Source organism: Saccopteryx leptura, chromosome 12 (genome assembly GCF_036850995.1).
Source record: "Saccopteryx leptura isolate mSacLep1 chromosome 12, mSacLep1_pri_phased_curated, whole genome shotgun sequence".
NCBI classification, from domain to species: Eukaryota; Metazoa; Chordata; class Mammalia; order Chiroptera; family Emballonuridae; genus Saccopteryx; species Saccopteryx leptura.
The window spans coordinates 9076775-9098082 of NC_089514.1; the positions used below are offsets into that span (position 1 = coordinate 9076775).

A 21308-nucleotide genomic window follows, 5' to 3' on the forward strand; every position below is an offset into this window, starting at 1 on the left:
ATATACATGGACATCTATAAGGGGGCAAATGATGTTCAGGCCGGCCCGAGTTATGGAGATAGCATCTCTTCACAAAAGAGTCATGGAAACTCACATTGTGGAAGCCACTGTCTGGATGCTTTGAGGGGTGGTGAGGAGAACCAGACACCATTCCTGCCCTGAAGCAGCTTACAGTCCAGTCGGGGAGAGAGCCATGTAAATAATTAATAAAACTTCAGAGTAGGCGGGAGGAAGGGCTATAACACAAGTAACCAGCATAAGGCTGCAAAGAATAAGAATTCATTCTGATCTGGTCACTACGGGAAGCTTGATAGAGGAGAGGACATGAAAAAAAGTAGCACTTCAATCAATTTGATTCAGGTGCAAGGTAACTGTGCATGCCCCACAATAATATGTTCTGCGAATGAGAATTGACCTATTATTGCTTCGTAACAATAACAGGATTTTAACTCGACCTAACCACTAGTTCATATGTTGCTTCACTGGGGAATTTACTTGTGTTTATCTATCTTTCCCTTTTCCTAGCATCAAATGGGAAGACTTTTTCAAAAATTAGCTTCTGCATAAAGTCCCTGGAAGCATTTATTAAATGTGGAGGTTCTGTGGTCTCTGTCAGACCTCAGGGGTCAGAGTCTCTGCAGGTAAAGCCCCAGAATCTACATTTTTAACAAGTTCTCTGGTGGTTTATCTGCACAGCAAACTTGAGAGCCACCATGGCTGGGGCCCTGGTGACAGAACAGAGGAAACTGAAGGCCACAGGCTTAACACTGACTTGTTAATGACCCACAACTGTGGAACAGAAGGCAGCAGTCAGATAAGAGCGTGTGTGTGTGTGTGTGTGTGTGTGTGTGTGTGTGTGTGTACATGGCACAAGGAAAGGCTACCAGTGCTGGGGACACAACTGTCTGTCCCTTGTCCCCAGGACTCAAAGTACCACTGTGTGCCTCCCCCCAATAATTTGTACACAAGTTCTAGTTCAATCACGCAGTCACAGTTTTCTTAGACTCTCTAATGATAGAAAGTAGTTTGCAACCTAAGTCCACTATCCAAATTTTATATTAGAAACATACATTCACTTACATATGTATGTGTCTATACATTATATACATGTGTTATAGATACCCATGTATATAATCCAGCTCAGTCAAGGAATAACACTTTGTTCTGATTAAGCAAATGTTCCAACCAAGGGTTAATAGTTATGGCTTGCAGGAGTTCATCAGTTTTCAAAGAACTCAAAAGCAATAAAAGATATCTAAACTTCAAAACTAGCTGGAACATAATTTAATCTCTCCTTGTTCACATAAAAAAAAAAAAGCATTTGTTCCAAGCTCACCGTGCCTTGGGCCATTGTTAAACATAAATGCTCAATATGTGTGTGCTGCGTTGAATGATCATCAATCATTCTCCTGCTTCAGTCCCGCAACCGAGTTGCCACATTTCCTGCAAAGCACCCACCATGCGCCCCTGTCATTGGTGCTAATGACACCAATCGGAGGGGTCCCCTTCCCGCCACCATCGGAGGGGTCCGAAGGATGAACAGAAAGGGCCACTCATTCAGAGCCGGGGTTCAGATGTGAAGGGGTGTTAGCACTTTACTAGATCCCCGCGTTTTATATTTCGTTTATGAACACAGTGTAAAGTCACCCTGAATTAAGTCTCCCTCATTAAGACACATTGCAATCACTTATCAGGATGGCTCTCCAGTGGAAAGAGTCAAAAAGGATTCAGAGAGACATTGGGTTGAACCACAAGACACTGCTGATTCTACAGGTCAACACCAAGTATCAAAATTTCCACGTGCTTCTGTATAAGACCACAACCTGAACCTGGCCAGCGAGTGTAGAGTCCTTTGAGCAAACTCTTCTTTGCCCTTGTCCAGTGTAAGGTTTACAGGAAACAGGGGGAAAAATCACCTATTGCCATGAATCCCAGCGACTCCCCTGCACACACGCAGGTGCTCAGGAGGAGAACCACGTGCCCGCCCAGCGCATCCCGGAGAGGAGGAGGAAGGGCCACTTCCTCCTGGGCCGACCGGGTCACAACACGGGCAGGCCCCTGCCCCCTCCCCTCCCCCCAGCTCTCCCCTAAATGCTAACTGAACCCCCTCTTGGGGGAAAGGAACTTCCACCACGGTGGCCACCTGTGTGCTAACAGGACTCGGAGTTGAGCTCTGGTGGGTCCCACTGGGCACAGGAACCATTGCTTCCCACGTGCTTGAGACCAGAAATTGCTACATCTCAATTCTGTTAGGCCAGGTCCCCCCCACCCTCGCCGCTCCCCATGGAGCATAAACACAGGTACTTGGCAGGAAACCAACTGTTTGGGCAAAGCAGCTCTCACACGGGAGACTATCTGGTCCCTCTTCCGTGTCCCCTCAGTCAGGAGGTGAGTGGCCCCCCCCCAGACATTGCGAGGCGGGTGTCTTGATGCTTCTGCTTTCACTGTAACACCCAAAGGGGGGTCCCAGCAGGCCGTGAGAATTCGTGAAGTTCTGAGATGTAAAGGGACAGAATGAGCAAATATGTCACAGTCGGGCTGTGCCCAAGCAGGAGTTTGGAGCACCCGTGACCTCGGATACAACGGAGCCGAGAGGGAGCAAGCGTCATATCTTGGCCTCAAACAGTTCTGTCCAGTTAGACATTTAAATGGGGCAGGAATTCCCAGTATTTTTTTAAATAATGAGCCCTGAGAACAAATATGGAAAAGGATGAAGGCATCATTTCTTTTCTCATTAGAAAGAAAAAAGCAGCTGACCAGGTGGTGTCACAGTGGACAGAGCATCGGACTAGGATGCAGAGGACCCAGGTTCGAAACTCTGAGGTTGCCAGCTTGAGCGCGGGCTCATCTGGCTTGAGTGTGGGCTCACCAGCTTGAGTATGGGGTTGCTGGCTTGAGCGTGGAATCACAGACATGACCCCATGGTCACTGGCTTGAGCCCAAGGTCGCTGGCTTGAGCAAGGGGTCACTCAGTCTGCTGTTGCCCCCCCCCACCCATCAAGGCACATATGAGAAAGCAGTCAATGAACAACCAAGGTGCTGCAAAGAAGAATTGATGCTTCTCATCTCTCCCTTCCTGTCTGTCTGTCCCTGTCTGACCCTCTCTCTGTCTGTCTCTCTCTCTCTACCTGTCACCAAAAAAAGAAAGAAAGAAAGAGAGAGAGAGAGAGGGAGGGAGGGAAGGAGGGAGAGAGGGAGAGAGAGAAAGAGAGAGAGAGAGAGAGAGAGAGAGAGAGAGAAAGAGAAAGAGAAAGAAAGAAAGAAAGAAAGAAAGAAAGAAAGAAAGAAAGAAAGAAAGAGAAAAAAGCAATGCAAAATTAAAAGAACCTAGTGATATCTCTGCCGCCCAGATTTGCCTTTAGGACATTAGGTTAAAAAAAAAATGCTTACAGAGACAAAGGAAAAGAAATAAAGGTAAAGATGCTAAAATCACCCTGCACTGAGACCCCAAGAACTCTGCAAACGGCGTGGGCCTGTCTGGTGTCCAGGCCTCCCCTCCGTGACCCAGGCTGTCCCCTCCTGGAACCGGCTCCCTGCGGTCACTACGCCTGGAGGCCCCAGCTCTGCCGGTGGTCCGCTTCGCAGGGTCTGAAAGTAGGCAGCTCAGCCCACGCCTCAGTGCCTCAGCAGCCGTGAAAAAACATCCAGTCAAAATCTATTTATCTGACCAAGAACACAAGGTTATTTCGGAACCATGGGCTCTCCATAAGTGAAAATGTGACGTGGTTAATACCGCCATTTTTATCATCTCCGTCATTCCCTTTGTAGTGCCGCTGGGGTGCGGTCCCCCCGGGCTCTAGGACTGCTCCCGGCCTGGTCCCGGGTACGCCCTCGAGCACGCTCTGCTCAAAGAAGACGCTCTGGTCCGTGAAGATGCCCCTGGTCCCTCCTCTTGTTTTCTCCTGCTGAGGGACCTGAGTGAAACCTTCCATTGTCCCTCGGGTTACAGACCTCTGACTTTCTCATCTGGCAGATCTGGGTTGGTCCCACCCATTACCTAACATTAAAAAAAAAAAAAAAAAAAAAAAAATCATCCTACTACATGACATGCCCATACAATAAGGCCTTTGTCCTTCAAAGAAAAACATAATTTTCAACAGAGTCAGCTTCCAGAAGCTGAGGGAGCCGACGTCCAAAAACCTAATGTAAACACCGAGGCTCGTGTCAAGGTTTCGGAGTTAGTCTCACCAAAAACGGGGAGGAAATGGCGAGGACGCAGCGACAGGGGTCGGAGGCACTTCTCATCGTGACTTCTGAAAGCAGACATGAGATAGTCCCCACGCCTCCTGCACTGTCACCTGCCTCGCTGCTTGGGACAGCCAGCTCCTTCTAAGAGGCAGTGTCACCAGTAAAAGCAAATCTTAGTGTCCAGAGGATTCTGAGTTTTCAAATGTGAGTACATTGCTTTCAAAGGGAAAGAAAAAAAGTGTTTTTGTAATGATTGCTTAGGATGTCTTTTATTGAGGTGGCTGACCTTCTATGACAAACTTTCTGGGAGAATCATGTTTGGAAACTTGGAGTTCCATTCTGGGGGAGTTATCGCAAGTGTTCAACAACCCAAACTATAAACAGGAAACTCTAGGCTGACTCCCACTCAAGTCCCAAGGTTGCGGACCTCTCCCTGAAGCAATGGGGTTTACGGAGATGACAGGACGAGGTGCTCAGACTTGAGGACCTCCTCTCTTAAGATAAATTTGCCCAAGTCACTACTCTACAGATAGATGGAAGAGAAGACACAGACTGTGGAGGAGTTGATAGGACCTCTGGTGGCAAACACAAAGCTGTGTGGATTTGTGGTGTCCATGTGTCCAAAGCCAGTCACATCAGTGAATCCAAAATTACGCTGTGAGGCCCCCTACCTCAGGTATGCACAAGTGACTGTGGTTGGTCACATGGCGGGACACCACACACTCTAATGCGGGGAGGACGCAGAAGCATCGAGCTCAGTGGGTCCACTTGGTCATCAGTCTTACATCTTTGTCATCCACCTGCCACTTCCTGACTCGGTGACAAGGGCCAGAAAAGGACAACTGGACCTCACTGCACAAGCAACATTGCGATTAGCTATCTGTTAATGCCGTGGTCCCCAACCCCCGGGCCGTGGACCGGTAGTGGTCTGTGGGCCATTTGGTACCGGTCCGTAGAGAAAGAATAAATAACTGACATTATTTCCATTTTATTTATATTTAAGTCTGAACGATGTTTTATTTTTTTAAAAATGACCAGATTTCCTCTGTTACTTCCGTCTAAGACTCACTCTTGACGCTTGTCTCGGTCACGTGATACATTTATCCTTCCCACCCTAAAGGCCGGTCCGTGAAAATATTTTCTGACATTAAACCGGTCCATGGCCCAAAAAAGGTTGGGGACCACTACATTAATGGACACCAATCAAGCAGGTGAACCTGTTTTGGGGTAAAAATTGAAGACCAACCCATCTCGCTAAGCCCCAAATATTTCCTGGCCTTTCCATCTTTTAGCAGAAAGTCTAGCTGTCACCTCAACTGAAGGTCCATTGTCTATGCAAACAGAAATTCAAAGTACATCCATTTCATAGATGTTGTCAACAAACTGTAGTATAAGAACAGTCCATTTAATCACTTCTTAAAGTACCATGTAGGCAGTACCTGCCTGGCACTCAGAGGGTGGCGGTACTCATCATTTCTGAAGTGCTTACCGTGTTCTAGACCTTGTTTTTAAGATTTGTATGTGTTTTAACTTGCAGTTGTGACTCAAGTCCTACAATGAAGATGAAGATATCGAGACACAGGAATATCAAGCAACTCACCCAAAGCCACACAGCTATTAAAGAACTGACATAGGAACCACTGGGTTACCATGTCCAAAAATAAAAAAATATATATCCATTTAAATCAGTGGTAGTCAACCTGGTCCCTACCGCCCACTAGTGGGCATTCCAGTTTTCATGGTGGGCGGTAGCGGAGCAACCAAAGTCTAAATAAAAAGATTTAACTATAGTAAGTTGTTTTAGAAAGATTTATTCTGCCAAACTTAGCAAAAATCCGACATAAAGTACTTGGTAAATAAATATTATTATATGCTTTAACTTGCTGTAACTCTACTTTATAAATTTTATAAAGTAAAGTTACTTCCCTACTTTATAAATCACCATGACTGTGGAACCGGTGGGCGGTTAGAAAATGTTACTACTAACAGAGATACAAAAGTGGGCGGTAGGTATAAAAAGGTTGACTACCCCTGATTTAAAGGATATATACTAAACTAAATAGAATCTAAAATGTACTAAAAACTGATTTATGTCCTTTACTTCACTTTCTTCTAGTCACATTCTTGTCCTTAATAATAATTCCATTTACACTGTTTACAAAAGGTTGCCACAGACATTAGCAGGTTTCATCTATACACATCCCTGCTGTGAACTGTTGCTGCCAACAGTTGAGGTCTGCAATATTATCCCTCCTTAGAGAGGAAACGGAAGGGCACACACCCCACTGCCGGCATGCCCAGTGCTCACATCTAAGGCTCAGAGCGAGAAGGCACCTGCTTGGTGAGGCACAGCTACCTGATGGCCCAGATGAGACCGGAATCCCTAATCCCAGACCCCAAGGCCACCACTCCATGGCTGTACTTCAGTAACAAAATGGACCTTAAAAATTTAGTGGAAAAAAAAAATACTTTCCTTGAAGATCTAGCTAAAGAATTAAATTATATCATAATATATTTAAAGCACCATTAACAGTTTAATAGAGCAAACTTGACAGTTTGTAATGGTAAGTTTTTATAGTAGACAGGCTTTTTTATATTGTTGCTCTTTTCATAATTTAAAAAAAAGAAAAATGCCCTAACGTGGCCTTGTCCATTTTGCGCTTAACTACAGAAACATTTCAAAGACATTTGCAAAAGTATATTACCTTTATCCAAGAAATTAATTTTCATTTAGGTACCTTTTCCATATTCATGTGGCATTTATTCTCTTGTTCTAAGATCTTTCCAAATCTGGGTTGGGAAGATTGGTGATTTCTGCACTCAATTTTCAAAATCCCTTACAGCGTCTTAGTTTGGGATTTCTGTCAACACGGGTAGGAGTTCCACTTACCAACAATTCAGTTAGTGCTCAAATGTACAACAGGTACGAGGGAGGTGGGCACCATTACTGATTGTTCAAAAACATCCCAGACAATAAGGAGAAGTCCTTCTTTCATATTCTTCTAGACTCTTTGCTCTAACACTGTAACCATGACTACCACTGGACTTTCTCTTCTTCCAACACACCCTGCCCTGGTTGTACTTTCCTGCTTCTCTTTCTTCTGCACCAGGGGTCGGGAACCTATGGCTCGCGAGCCAGATGTGGCTCTTTTGATGGCTGCATCTGGCTCGCAGACAAATTTTTAATAAAAAAAAATAACACTAAAAATATAAAACATTCTCATGTATTACAATCCACTCATTTCCTACCGCTCATGTTCATGGTTGCAGGTGGCTGGAGCCAATCACAGCTGTCCTCTGGGACAACACCAAATTTTTATTGGATAATGTGTAACGTACACAGGTCATTGTATGGCTCTCACGGAATTACATTTTAAAATATGTGGCGTTCATGGCCCTCTCAGCCAAAAAGGTTCCCAACCCCTGTTCTACAACCACTTCTCAGACTCTTCTGTGGCTTTCTCCTTTTCTGTCCTCTTAAAATAACCCTTCTTCTCACCACTATTGAGGCCCATTCCTTGACATCTCAGTAGAGAATCCCTTTCCCAAGACCAATACTTGATTCCCAAAGCCCTGAAGTTTATTTCAACGCAAACAGTTCACAAACGGGGTTCTCTCGTCCCGGTTTCTCTAGTAAGATGAAGATCAGCATTGTGAACAGCCTGCTTGGTTCTTCTCATGGGAAGGTCTCCCCAGGTCAACCCTGCAGGTCTAAACCCATCACCACCATCCCTGTGCCTGGTCTCCTCTCTTCCCACATTGGCTATAACATTAACGAGAAGTCTCAAAATTCCCTTCAATTGCCCTGTCTCTCACCTCTGCCATCTGTTTTATTGCCAAATGCTATCAACTTGGGTTTCAAAACTCCTCTGCAAGTGTAGGGGGTCCCAGCACATTGGTAATCTTTAAATAGTGAACCACCCGGCCCTGGCTGGTTGGCTCAGCGGTGGAGCGTCGGCCTGGCGTGGGGGGGACCCGGGTTCGATTCCCAGCCAGGGCACATAGGAGAAGCGCCCATTTGCTTCTCCACCCCCCCTCCTTCCTCTCTGTCTCTCTCTTCCCCTCCCGCAGCCAAGGCTCCATTGGAGCAGAGATGACCCGGGCACTGGGGATGGCTCCTTGGCCTCTGCCCCAGGCGCTAGAGTGGCTCTGGTCGCGGCAGAGGACGCCCCGGAGGGGCAGAGCATCGCCCCCTGGTGGGCAGAGCATTGCCCCTGGTGGGCGTGCCGGGTGGATCCCGGTCCGGCACATGCGGGAGTCTGTCTGACTGTCTCTCCCCATTTCCAGCTTCAGAAAAATACAAAAAAATAAAAATAAAAAAAATAAATAGTGAACCACCCAATTTTGATAAATGCATAAAAATTGGCTAACACTGAGAATATACGCTATCATGGTAATAAATAATTTACCAAATGGGTCGTGCAACAGTGTACAGCAAGGTGAGTAAGAAGGGAGAGAATTTTGAGAGTGAGCTCTGGGAAGTAAAGCATTCAATTCAAGTAGCAGCACACGGCTCTAGAAACACCAAGTGGTTAGCAAAGTGGCCGCTACAGAGACACTCTAGCGTATCACTTCACTGCAATGCCTACTGCATTTTAATGACCGTGTCTTTGCTGGGCATGGTTCAGTATTTTCATCCAAATATTGTAGAACTAAAAGGTGCTTAAAGAAATTCAAAAGGATGAAACACAGTGGTTTATCCCAATGTCTTCTTTCCATCCCTGTTGCCCGTCCTGCGTCTCCGGACCACAACGCAACCCTGGATGCCACCGTCCACACTCCAGCGCCTCCACACTCCAAACATCCCCAATAAAACCAGCTAGAGGAGTTTATATGAAACGCATTATTATCATATCGTAGTATATCACATGGCTATGCAAAATATTAAATAGCTCCCCGCACCCCCCAACTAATGAGCGGAACTAATGTCCTCATCACTGCACGCAAGGTCCTTCCCACGCTGGTGGTACCCACCAAGCTGTCTAACTCCAGCTCCCATCGGAGCTTTGGGTGCACCGGGCTCCACCATCTGCACACATGCCACGCCCAAACTGCCCTGTGCGTGTACCTCCAGCAATGCCTTGTCTGGACCACCCTGCCCCTGCCCCTGCCCCCGGAGGTCCCAGGTAATGCAGTCGGCATTCATCTACAACTCCCTTAGCACTGGGGTCTGGGTCTATTAGAACGCTTTCCTGTCACTCCCGTAAAACTTATTTATGCATGTGTCTGTCTCCCCCACCAGGCTGCAAGCAAGAATCTGTCCTATTGGTCTTTGCCTGCTCCCACAAGGCGCCCAACCAGCACAATGCTTCAAACACAGAAAAGGCTAAAAATAATAAAATAAAATGGAAGGGGAGAATGAAGTGTGGAGAGAAGGAAGAAAGAATAATATTATTGAATTTATAACCTGCTATCCCTAGTGCCTTGAGTGGTGTTTTATAGAATTAGAACTAGGAATCAAGAGGCCTTAAAATATACACCCAGCTCATTTGCTGATCTTAACTAAGTTCAACAAGCACACTTGACCCCCCGGTGCCATGAAAGGGGGGTGTTATTTGTATTCTTTTATAGCACAAAGGAGTCAATATACAACCAGTTGGACAGGAGTACCGTAGAAGAGGGTGTGAAAAACTGATATCCTGTATTTATTCAACAGATTTTTATTAATTGGCTTTATTTGCCACGGTGTTGCCTTGCCTGGCTTTCCCACTCCTGTGTCCTGTTCCCCCGCCCCCCACCATGTCTGTGTCCCAGTCTGGGGGAGGGCGCTCCTCCCTGAGCCGTGTTGCCAACACGCAAAACACGGTTTGCTGTGGACGTGCCCTGGAGAGGCCAGTGTCAAAAGACAAAATGACAGAGTGTTGAAATCGGGGCGGGGGCGGGGCAGGGGAGCGCGTGGGTGAGTAGGCAGCAAAGCCCACTCGGGTCTGGATCGGGGCTCAGAGACTTCCACCGGGCGGGCCAGGAAAATCCCCACGGTGCCAGACCACTAGGCAGTTTTTCCAGAATTACAGCGCTCCTGAGCCCCAACTGCGTCCCTCTGCCAATAAAAGTACAAATGAAGGTGACCCAACAGGCATCAAGATGTAAATATTCAGCACAAAAATGAGGCCCCTCTTCCATGGAAAGATTTTTTTTTTTTTTTAGTGTTTAACGGAGAACAAGGGGAAAACTTATACCAAGGCCCACAGACCCTTGGACCAATAAGGAAGGAGCACAGAGAAGCCCCATCCAAGTCTGGAGACACAGAAAACCCCACTAGTTGTTACTGCCTTAGCCCTGTTCACACATAACGATGGGTGGGCCCAGCATCCTCAACCCTCTGTCTCTTCTCCACCAGCTTCCCTTTCTGTCTTTGTCCCATGAGCCTTTGCAACCTAGTCCAAAGGTGAGGAAATAAGCATTTAAACAAGGGTGTCATCCTCCACAATAACAATAATGAATCAGGCCTTACATGCTGTGTCTCATTTAATGCTCACGGCACCCTGCAAGCTCAGCATTGAGGTTTGACCCTACTGTCCCAGTGAAGAAACTGGGGCTCAGGGAGCTGAGGGGACTTTCCCAAACTTACCTCCCATACGTGACAGAGCTGGCATTTTGAACGTAGGCCTGTTTGATGCCAAAGTCAAAACCTTTTGGCAAAATGATAGGATGCCCGCCAAAAGCTACCCGAATCGTGCCTTCCTTTGAAAGGGCCCTCCCTCCAAATCCAGACTTGACATGTGCTATAAGACCAAAATCATCCTAACTGTCCCCAAAGAGAGCTGATGTCAGCTTAGTGATGGCTGAAATTACTCTCTGAAGCCCCTGAAGGTAATTTTAGACATTTAAAAGTAGCAGACGACTAGCAGAAGCAAACTGGCTTCCTTTGAGAAGGCACTGGCTTCACATCCCAGTCTGCCTCTTAGTAACCATGTGACCTCAGGACATTTGCTCTGCCCTCTGAGCCTCAATAAAGCATGAATAAAAGTAACTGTCTCAGAGCTGGTATTTGGCAAAATGGCCAGCACAATGCGGTAAGTTAATTACCTAACCCCCTAAAATTGTTCTCTTGAGTACCTTGTCCTATGGAAAGGCAATAGGTCACAACACCCTCTATACAGAGAATGAATGAATAAATGAATGGATGAATGAATAAATGAATGAATGAATTCTGATCACTTCCTTAGTGAGAATCCAAAGTCTAAATATGATGCAAAAACAATTTTCAAAAACATCGCAGTATATGTGCATATATTAAATGCAGTATCTTTCTGAACACATCTGGATTCCTTTATATCTCTTCTCTCCTCTCTCTCTCTCTCTCTCTCTCATTCGCTCGCTCACACACACAAAGACACACACACACACACACACACATACACTCCCACGATTGAATCCTGATGCTACGTTATCTCTCATTCCCAAACATGTGCCTCACACTTGTTCAGATAATAGATATCTATTCTCTAGCCAGTTAATTTGAACAATAAAAGACATGAGGATTTTATAGAGATAAGGCACCCGAGAGAATGGAAGACGCTGGTAGCTACTTGTTTAGTGATGGAAGACTTTTGTGATTAAGAAGCAGAAGACAGCAGACAAAGTCTCCTCTGTTTTCAACACAAGCTCGGCTCCGAGATAGGCGGAGGCCCGCTCCTTGTAACACCGAATCTCACGTGGCTTTTTATGAGCAGAGGGTCCATTTCTACATTGCACCTCTGGATTTAAAAGAGGAAATTTAAACCTCAGAATCATGTGGGGTTTTTTTTTTTTTTTTTGCTGAACAAAATGTCTGCCAAACTAAAGCCCTGACTGACTTCTGGTTTTCAAAGTCCTGGCCTCCAAAGTTTTCTCAGGTTTCCAGGACGGGGCCGAACTCGCTGGCCGGTGCCCTGGCCTCCGCTGCTCCAGTTGGAAAAAGGGGCGAGCAGTCAGCGTCCCACTGCCCTGGTCCGCTTGGTGGCCCTGCAGAGGCCGAAAAGACTCGGACCATCGCGTTAGACTCATTATCTTGATGTGGCTGGTTTCTCTCCCCTGTTCCTCAGGGGCAGCAAAAACGTGTTTTCCTGGGCATCAAGGGAAAATAATTCTAGCAAAAAGTGGGTACAAAACAAAACAAAACAACAACAACAAAACCACCAAGCAGCATTAAGCCTTCCTTCCTTGGCCCCTTCAAAGAATACTTCGTAAGATGGTGAAAAGCCACGCTTTGTTTCCTAACGAAACAATGCAACACTCTGCACCTTTCACCTAAATTAGGGCCTTCCCCGGGGTTCCCCAGATGTCAGGCCACTGGCCCAACTTCTCACCTTCTCCCTGGAACAGAGGACCCTGAGCTTTTTGTCCCACACACTTTAAAACGATATCCATCACCAGCTAACAAACAGGTTATTCTTGGACCACGGCTGGTCCTGGCAAGGCGCTAGGGTTCTCCGCAGGCGAGGATAAATGGGAATAAAATTATCGGTCCTGCTTGCCGCGGCCACTGTCCCTGCTGTCATCCTCAAAATTCCCACAGAAATGAGCTCATTCCGCCTTTTGAGACATGTCAGAGCTTAAAAGTTTAAATCAGGCCAAGTTGATTTTGTGGGTTTTTTTCTTCAAGCTTTTACACTATAATTATATGCAGGACTTCGTGCCACCTACTTCCTCCCAACTGTAACATTTTACATCTTTTTTTTTTTTTTAAGCATACGTGGAGCCTAGCCTTTTTTTTTTTTTTTTAATATATACATGTTATGAAATAAGATATGAGCTTAGGCTCAGCCTTAGGTATCTTTCTGCCAAAAGGCTGGACCAACACAAACTAAATATGACTATTTTCTTTATCCAAAGTACAGCTTTGACTATTACCTACCCTCTTAATGTACATACATAAAACCAGCTCCCCACCCAAGCTCTCTGCAGGTCAACTGAAATCACAATGAGATTTCCCCTTCATATAATGTGGTTAACAAATGTGAGCGAACCGAACTCCTACGAGACTCAAAAGAAAATAATAATAATAATAATAATAATAAAACTCAAAGCAATGCCAAATAGTCAAATAATTTGGCGACGCTCTGATTTTTCGCCTTGCTTTTTCATGGGGTAACTCAGCAAACAGCCCTTTTCACTTGACTACAGGCACGCGCTCCATCCAGGGGCAGATGAACCCGAGAATGAGTCCCAGCTGCGATATTTACTAAAGTATGCCTTCACAAGCTATTTCCCTCCTCTGGCCTCAGTTTCCTCATTTGTAAAACGGAGGTAACAGCTCTCAAAAGATCTTTCTGAGGAGTAAATGGGATCATTCGGATTTAGGTAAGTGCCACAGATAAGGTGGTTCAGATAAGTAGTATCACCGATAAAAACATTAGTTGTTATCACTTAACACTATCAATCTGTGAAATGGGTCTACCTTCCCACCTAAGTATAGAAATGCTAAGCGGCCTCACAGCAGCCAGGGGGCGCTTTGAAATCCACTGACTTGGCAGTGGGTGCCACGGGAAGTTACAAAGGCATAGACAAATAGAGATTTTGGTCATCCATCTATTCTTACTCAATTTTTTTTTTTTTTAATCAAGTCATTACAAATGTTTGGGAAGCAGGAATGACTAGGACAACTTGGGCCCCAGGGCCCTAAACCTACCCACAGAACACAGAACATGACACTAGGGAAAGCACTCTGAGACGTCTCCTGAATAACTTGAGTCGGATCGCCACAGTCCCGACTTAACCCACTTAGAAAGCACTCCCAGCAGCTCCCACTCAACACAGACACCTCCAACCGATACTTAGAGACATAATGAACCTCCTATCCTTCTAAACTTCAATCCACACTTTTCTGAAATAAATATTATTTTCACTTGATTTCCAAGTGACGCATATTTTTTTTTTTTTTTCCTCTTCAGAGTCAGTGTTCACCCTCCCAGGGCCGGACTCTAACCTCTATCTGATTATCAGCCAGGCCGCACTGTCAGGGAACAGAACTCTTTTCCACCAGGGTGTGGAGCTACCGAAAGGGGAATGTTGTGTGGGGAATTTCTCCTACTGTTATTTGGAAACAGTGTGCAGAACCCAAACTGTGTATTTAAACTTCATGCGTAGTAGTATCACCGAAGAGAAAAACAGTATTTTCACATGCGCTTGGAGCTCCAAGCACATTTAAATGTTAGGGTAATTTCCTCTTCAGAGATTACAACATATTCACTCCCCATATAACCATAAGAGAAATAGAAAGGGAAGACTATCCCCTTCCTCCTCTGCCCCCTCCCCCATACACACACACACACTGCATTTTGTAAATATCTGACGGAGTCAAAATTTAAATGCAAAGCTTCTTTTCAACGGGTCCTTTAGTAAGAGATCATTAATGGCAACTCATAAGCACAAAATCTGGAAAGCCTGTCTCTCTGAGCCCTCAGCAAACCGAAAAGACATTTTGACTTCTGATTCTGTGGCTTTCTTGAGTCTGCAGAACCTGATAATCATTTGATACCAGCATTCACCTTCACCCATTTATCATTTTGCAACATTGACGTCATCTCTTGTCGTGAAAAAGTTTGGGTAGTTTAAACCCAGATGGCTTGGCTTGCACCTAAACAGAAAAGAATCCCTGCTCCAGTTCCATACAGAATGTTGATCTGCTAACAAACATTCATCTATCTCTTTGTGGAGTTTTACATTTGACGGCCTTCATGTTATTTCCAACAGGGTTCTGGGGTGTGTAGTTTTAAATCAAGATTTGCCAAAAGCGATTGGCACGTACAGATCTCTTAAACAGAAACGTTGCTCATTGTGAGTTTATATTTCATCTCAGAAAATCCTTATTCATATAACTTAATCTCCCCCATGTGGTTACTTACTAGTTCTTATCATGAACTATTAAGCTAAAATAAATTGAAACAAATTCTTTTTTCTTTTTCTGAATCTACTGTCACTGTCAGGTGACAGCCAAGTGTCATTCTCTACTAAGGACTGAATGTCCTTCCTGACTCATGTTTCCAAATCAGAAATATGAAGACTGTTTTTTTGAGAGTATAGGCTATAACAGGCAAAGAAATCCCAGATTACATCTTGTCCTCATGTTTGTCCTTGGAAACTGTCACTTCTCTTTCCCCTTGTCACACACCTTATCACTGGTAAGCTACCTACCCGTTATCTCACCATTTTTCACACTGAGCCCTGATGACAGAGCCAAGGCAGAAAGCCCGATGGCGCCTGTGATGGGGTGGCCAGAGCCATTCTTGGGAACAGACAGTGCAAATGGTCATTGTCACTGAGACAATGCCATACAAAGTCCGTCTTAGATTCATTTCTGTCAGGCTGATGTCAAAGGTAAGAATTCCCAGCCTTACGAAATAAAAACCTCCAAAGTCCATTCAACTCAGAAATTCCACGGTATTCAATGCACCCGCGATGCGCAGGTTTGTAACGACCACTAACCATTTTGAAGGTCTGGTTGTAGTATTATACATTTAATGGATTCACCTTGTCAGAGGGAGAAGCTGGCTTCCCACGACCTGCCCGCCCCACTCACCAAGCAGACGCACATTATACAAGGGTTGTCCGTGATGAACGGGATCTGGAGGACCGCCCCTTCGTTGTCACATTTTGCAACCGAACCTGAAATGAAGGGGGGAGAAATGTCATTTAAACTTGGCTTAGTAATATTGTTACAAGATTTAAAACTTTTTACACTAATCCTTTTGAAACAACTACCCAAATTTCAGAAATTCCTAATGAGTTTTAAATGATCAAACACACACACACACACACACACACACACACAAAATTCCTTCCCCTCCCCCCCTCCAAATTTATTCTAAATAGTTTTTTTAAAGGCTTTTTTTAAAGACATATATTCTTTATTTTTTCTGTTCTCATATGGTTTAAGCACAATTTCAAGTTATTTCATGGGCTCTTCAATAATACTCCTCCTTTAGGAAGGCGTTTCGACTAAACACACACACCCATATGCAAAAGAAATTCAAATGGACTATCAGGGCAAATTTTAAATCTGAACAAAATTCAGGACTGTGTCAATGAGCAGGCCTCCATCCGAACCTGCCTCTTCTCATCCTGATTTGAAATCGCTTTTTGACACACAATTTTCTCCCCTCTTCTCTTAGAATTTGATTCAATATTTTCTTTCCTGCACCAGGTGTCAGTAAAGTATGTCCTTCAGAACAGCCGTGGAGGTCTTCACCTGCCTGAAAACATATAATTACTATATCCTGCTATTATTACCCTTTTAAAAATATGATAGTTTTTTTTTTTTTTAATTCCAGATCTGAAGAGCGGGTGCTTTAAAAAGCGTTCCCAACACGTAAGATATATTGGAACCTTACAGAGTCAGAAAAGAGAAGCATGTGTGGGAAACGGTGCAACATTTTCCTTAATTGTACAGGAGGGGGGGGGGGGAGAAGAGATCAAAATAAGGGCTGAGAAAAAATATTAAAAATAAATAAAGGGATTTCTTAAATTCAGGTAGAAGAATTTCCATCACTATATTGATGTCAACATCCTCTCGGCCCTCACCATTAACCTACTCAGTGCCTCCCACCCCTTAACCCCGGGGCTTCGCTTCATCCCCACCGGCAGAGAGGGGTCGGCGCCCAAGCGCTCCCTCCGCACCCTCCCATCCCCGGGGCGAGCCAGCGCCTCCTCACGCCAGCGTCCGGGAGGGCCGGTCCCTCCCGCTCCCTCCCCTACCTGTCAAGAAGGAGGAAGCCAGAGACATGGGGACCCCCGAGCAATTGAGCAGCAGCAAGACGCAGCAGGTAATCCCAGGCGAGCGCCGGCAGGGACGCTCAGCCAGAGCCCTGACGCCGGAGAACCAGAGCATCGTCACCTGGAGGGAATCCCGGGCGACTGCAGGTCCCGCGCCGCCGCCGCCTCTGCTCGGCTACCACCGCTCGCAATCAGAAAGGGCTCTCAGCCGGCGAGTCGGGAGACAGTCCGCGAAGGAGGGAGGCGGGCGCCCGGGAGCAGGGCGGGCGGAGTGGGGGGGGGGGGGAGTGGGGGGGGCAGGAGGAGGCGAGGGAGGGAGGCGAGGGGTGGGGGGCGCCCGGGAGGAGGGGTCCCGAGGCCAGGCTCCTCCAATGCGGCTTTTTTGGGGGATTTGCTCCTAAGGCTTAGTTGCCGGCCCCTCCACGCCAGATAGGGGGCCGGGAGGAGGGGGTGTCCGAGCAGCCGGAGATGGGCAGACAGGATCGGCCGAGCTGCCCGCTGCGCCCCGCTACTCCGCCACCGCCCGGGCTGCCGCAGCTGCCCGGGGCACTGCTGCCGCCGCCGCGTCCTCCACTCCGGCACTGCCCACCGCCTACCGGCCCGCCGGCTCCCCTCCCGGCCGGCGCGCGCGCTCGCTCCCGCGCGGAGGACAGGGGCGCACCGAGCGCCTCCGGGAACCCGCTGGGGGCGCCCCGGCGCAGGAGCCTCGCGCCCCGAACAAGTCCCGGCGGGGAGTCCAGCCGGCTCCCCAGCCCCTCGAGGGAGGCCACCAGCCCCGAGGCGCAGATCTGAGTGGGGCAGGCGTGTCTCCACCGCCCCACGCGTTCGAATGCCTCCTCCCTTTCCCGGGGGAACCCTCCCCTAACGCGGGATGCCGCACCACCCTGCTCACGCCCGGGTGCCCCAACCCTAATCCTGGAGCAGAGAGTGAGGCTCAGGAGTGCCTCACCACCCTACTCGCTCCCGGGAGCCCCAGCTTTGGGAAGGAGTGACGAACGGGGTGCAGGGGGCCTCCGCAGTTTTTTACGCTCTGCTTTGCTTCCCTTTGGCGGGGGTTAAGACAACGGCCTATAGGAAGGGCTGAGCGGACCGAGGGGTCGAGATCAGAGCCCTGTGCTTATGTGTCCGCGAGTCCTGACACTGCAGAGGACAGAACTAGAAAGAACACGCAAGGTCCGTTAATAAACGCACAGAGGCGAATGCTGAAAAAAGAGGAACATCGTTCCAAGACTCCTCCCTTCCAACCTCGGGCGGACCGGGGCGGGGAGATACTGTTTGACTAATCATTCATTCACCCTCAAAAGAGGGAGGGACCTGCGGGGCGGCTAACCTCTCGGGGGGCCTCCACCGCGGCCTCCTCCGCAGCTGGGAGTCCCGTCGCTGCGGCTGCCACCGCTGCGCCCTCCCTGCCTCGCAGCTGTGGGTGGGTGGGTGCCGGGTGTCAGACCCTACGCCCCACGCATCCTCCCGGCCACATCTCGGCCTCCCGCCCCAAGCCCTGACACCCTCTGCTCCAAGGGAGGGGCTCTCGAGAAAAGAATTTTTGTCACCAAATTATGACAGCGTGGGGTGGGAATTAGGTGCTTGGGAAATATTGGGAGCTGATGATCAGTGGTCTTCGGAGCATCCTCTCCCCGAGAGTGGAAAGTGGGTCCCGCGCGCCCATCCTCGCCGGTCGGCCTGGGTGCACCCCGAAGTGTTGTCATTGGCTAAGCCAAGCACTTTTCTCAGCGGGACGCACTTAACAGTCTCCCGGCAACGTGGGTTGTCTGTAGTCGCGGAGACTCTACCTTTGAAAATAAATTAGTCTGTTTGATGACACATTTAGTCTAGTTTCATTTTAACCCCTCCCCGCTTGGGGTGGAGGGGTGCGGACGATGTTTATTTGTTTTTTGTTTTTTTTTCCAGTGGTTTGGAGGCTTCACTTAATTAATGCAAGGCTGCCAACACCCCGCACGCCAAGGAGCTGATAGGAGCGCGCTGCTCTGACATGGGGAAGAGAAGGAACAGGAAGGTTGTCATTAGCATGGCACGCTCCATTTCCTTCTCAAAACAGATTTTTAGGGTAAAACTTAAATGAAAAGAGATGAAAGATGATGTGTGGTTGGGTTTTTTTTTCCCCCCAAATAACCACCATGGCCAGGCAACTTCTTGAAAAATCAGGGTGTGTTTAATGTATTTACTAATCATAAAGAAAGAGAACATACAAAAATAATAAGGAAAGAAAGAACAAAGAAAAAAAGGAAAGAAAAAATATAGCCTTACCTCCCAATCCATAGTGACAAATTAAAAAAAAAAAACAACTTATTACTACATATAAGTACAATCAGTTGAAAGCACTATTTACCTAAAAAGATTCTCTCTGCATGGGGCTTTTAGATAAAGATGTTAATAGTGACTTAAGGAAAATAGAATAATGGGGAGACTAGGTGACCTTTTATGGCCCTAGACCTTCAGAAGTAGATTGGGATTAACACATGTTATTAGAACTGCAGGACATTTGAAGAATGCCTGTGACTTATTCTAAAATGCCTTCCCCAGCACCAGCCACACATCCTCAAGGGTTCACATGACAAAAGTCTTTATGATGGAATCTAGGGGAGTGTGGCATTTCTCTACCCAGGGGCACAGTGCTTTGGGGTGCATTGGAACTCTCCCCGAAGAAGATACAAATCCCAAAGGCATCCAGAAAACACTTTCATCTGCCTGGACGTTGACGAATGGGGAGGATGTTGAGAAACCTTTCCCAGACCGGTCTGTCCTCCTGTTTTCTCTAATCAGCTGCCGCCAGTGACCTGGCCTGCTGCCGTCTCAGCCAATGGCCCCACTTCTGCAAGAGCACTCTTCTCCCCAAAGGGCTTATCAGAATGCTTCTGCATTCCCCCCTGCTGTGGCCACCACCCCTACAAGTGACGGATCTACAGCTGCCAGGTGGCCTCTGTCCACACAAAACTGAGATATTCTGGGGTCCAAAGAGAGAGAAGAAGCAGGCCCGCACTGAAGGACACATAGCTCAGCTCTCACTTTGAAAATAAATGGTGGTACTATCCAGATCCAGAACGCTCTCCACTGACATCAAAACATGCAAGAAACGTGTGTCCGGCTCTGTTTCTGACACTTTCCAAGGGGAAGGACATAATGGGGCCCACAGACAATGTTTAACGCAGGGCCTGTCCCCATCTCCATGCCCTGTCTCGTCCTCTTTAAAGTAAAAGCACCTGATCGAATGAAAAGGGAGAGAGACCTGTATGGGCAGGAGCAGGTCTCTAAATCTCCTTGCAAAGCTAGGTTGCTGAATTTGCACTGAAAAATTCAACTCAATATAGAATGTAGCAACTGGAATTCAAAGTTAGTTCAAGAGGAATTACTCTATCAACAGCCAGGTAAAGGAATTGTGATACCAACCACTAGGGCGGGGCCAAAAGTGTTCCATAAACGCCTGAGGCTTTTACTTTACCAAAGAGACCATGCTGGGCATCATAGACTTGATAAGGGGAGGTGCAACCAAGGAGCTTACAGCCTAGTAAGGTAGACACAGAAAGTGTGTCAGGGAATGCAGTGTAAGGCAGGAAGTGAGTGTAAGAGGAACAGGCAATATGCCCTGCCCCCAGGAAGCTTAAACCAAGAGATTATGCTTCCTGGAGGGGGCGGTACAGGAGCTGAGCCTTGAAAAGGGAGAGGCTTTGGGGGGGAGGGGGTGGACGGGCAATCTCAGAACAGCAGAGAGGACCAGCGGGAATACACAGGGTTTCTAAAGAGAACCTGGGAGCAGTCACCTCGGGTTGGCTCAGTCCCTGTTGGCTGAGCCGTTGCTGGGGAAAAGTGTGGAGATAACAGGGCATATACAGGCAGCCCAAGCAACAGGAAGTTTACCATGGACTAAGTTCCTAATTCTTTGAAAAGAGCCAGACTACCTTTCTTTCGAATGTCGAGTACTTCCAGAGGTGTACTCAGCCACCTGCACCATGGACCACTGTGAATCACCACACTGGAGAGCCCTGTTTCCTTCCCCATCCGCCTGACCTCTGGCCAATGGGACGGAACTGGAGGGGGCGGCTGTAAAGGAGGTGCGTTCTCTTCCTTCTCCTCTTCCTCCTTTCTGATGGCCCAAGTACAAGCATACATAGTGCAGCAACCACCTTGACCCCTAAAACGACCTTGAAAAGAAAGCTTCAGGGCCATAGCAAAGCAAGGAAAGAGAAGATTAGACTCTGATACCATACAAGGCACCAGGAGCCCGGGAGACTGTCTCCGACCTTCCTGAACAGGAAGGAAAGGTAGCACCTAGACTATTGCAGCTCATTAGTGGCTTTTATTTCCCCCCTTGTTACTTCCCAGTAAATCTTCTGAAATATTTAGCACCAAAGACAAACAATAAGTGCCCAATAAAAAGTCAAGTATATTAATTAATGAATGAATTAATC

At 47.2% G+C, this 21308-nt stretch overlaps 1 protein-coding gene across 2 annotated transcripts in view; it reads right to left on the reverse strand.

The window, feature by feature from the left end:
• BMPER (BMP binding endothelial regulator) overlaps positions 1-17130 on the reverse strand; it is a 239872-nt gene extending 222742 nt beyond the window's left edge. For both annotated transcript variants that reach the window (XM_066353770.1, XM_066353769.1), the window contains exons 1-2: positions 16867-17130; positions 15692-15777 (exon numbers count right to left, since the gene is read on the reverse strand). In XM_066353770.1, the coding sequence (XP_066209867.1) occupies positions 15692-15777; positions 16867-16999 (219 nt within the window). In that variant the 5' untranslated portion in view covers positions 17000-17130. The remainder of the gene's footprint in view (positions 1-15691; positions 15778-16866) is intronic.
• Between the last annotated feature and the right edge of the window lie 4178 nt (positions 17131-21308).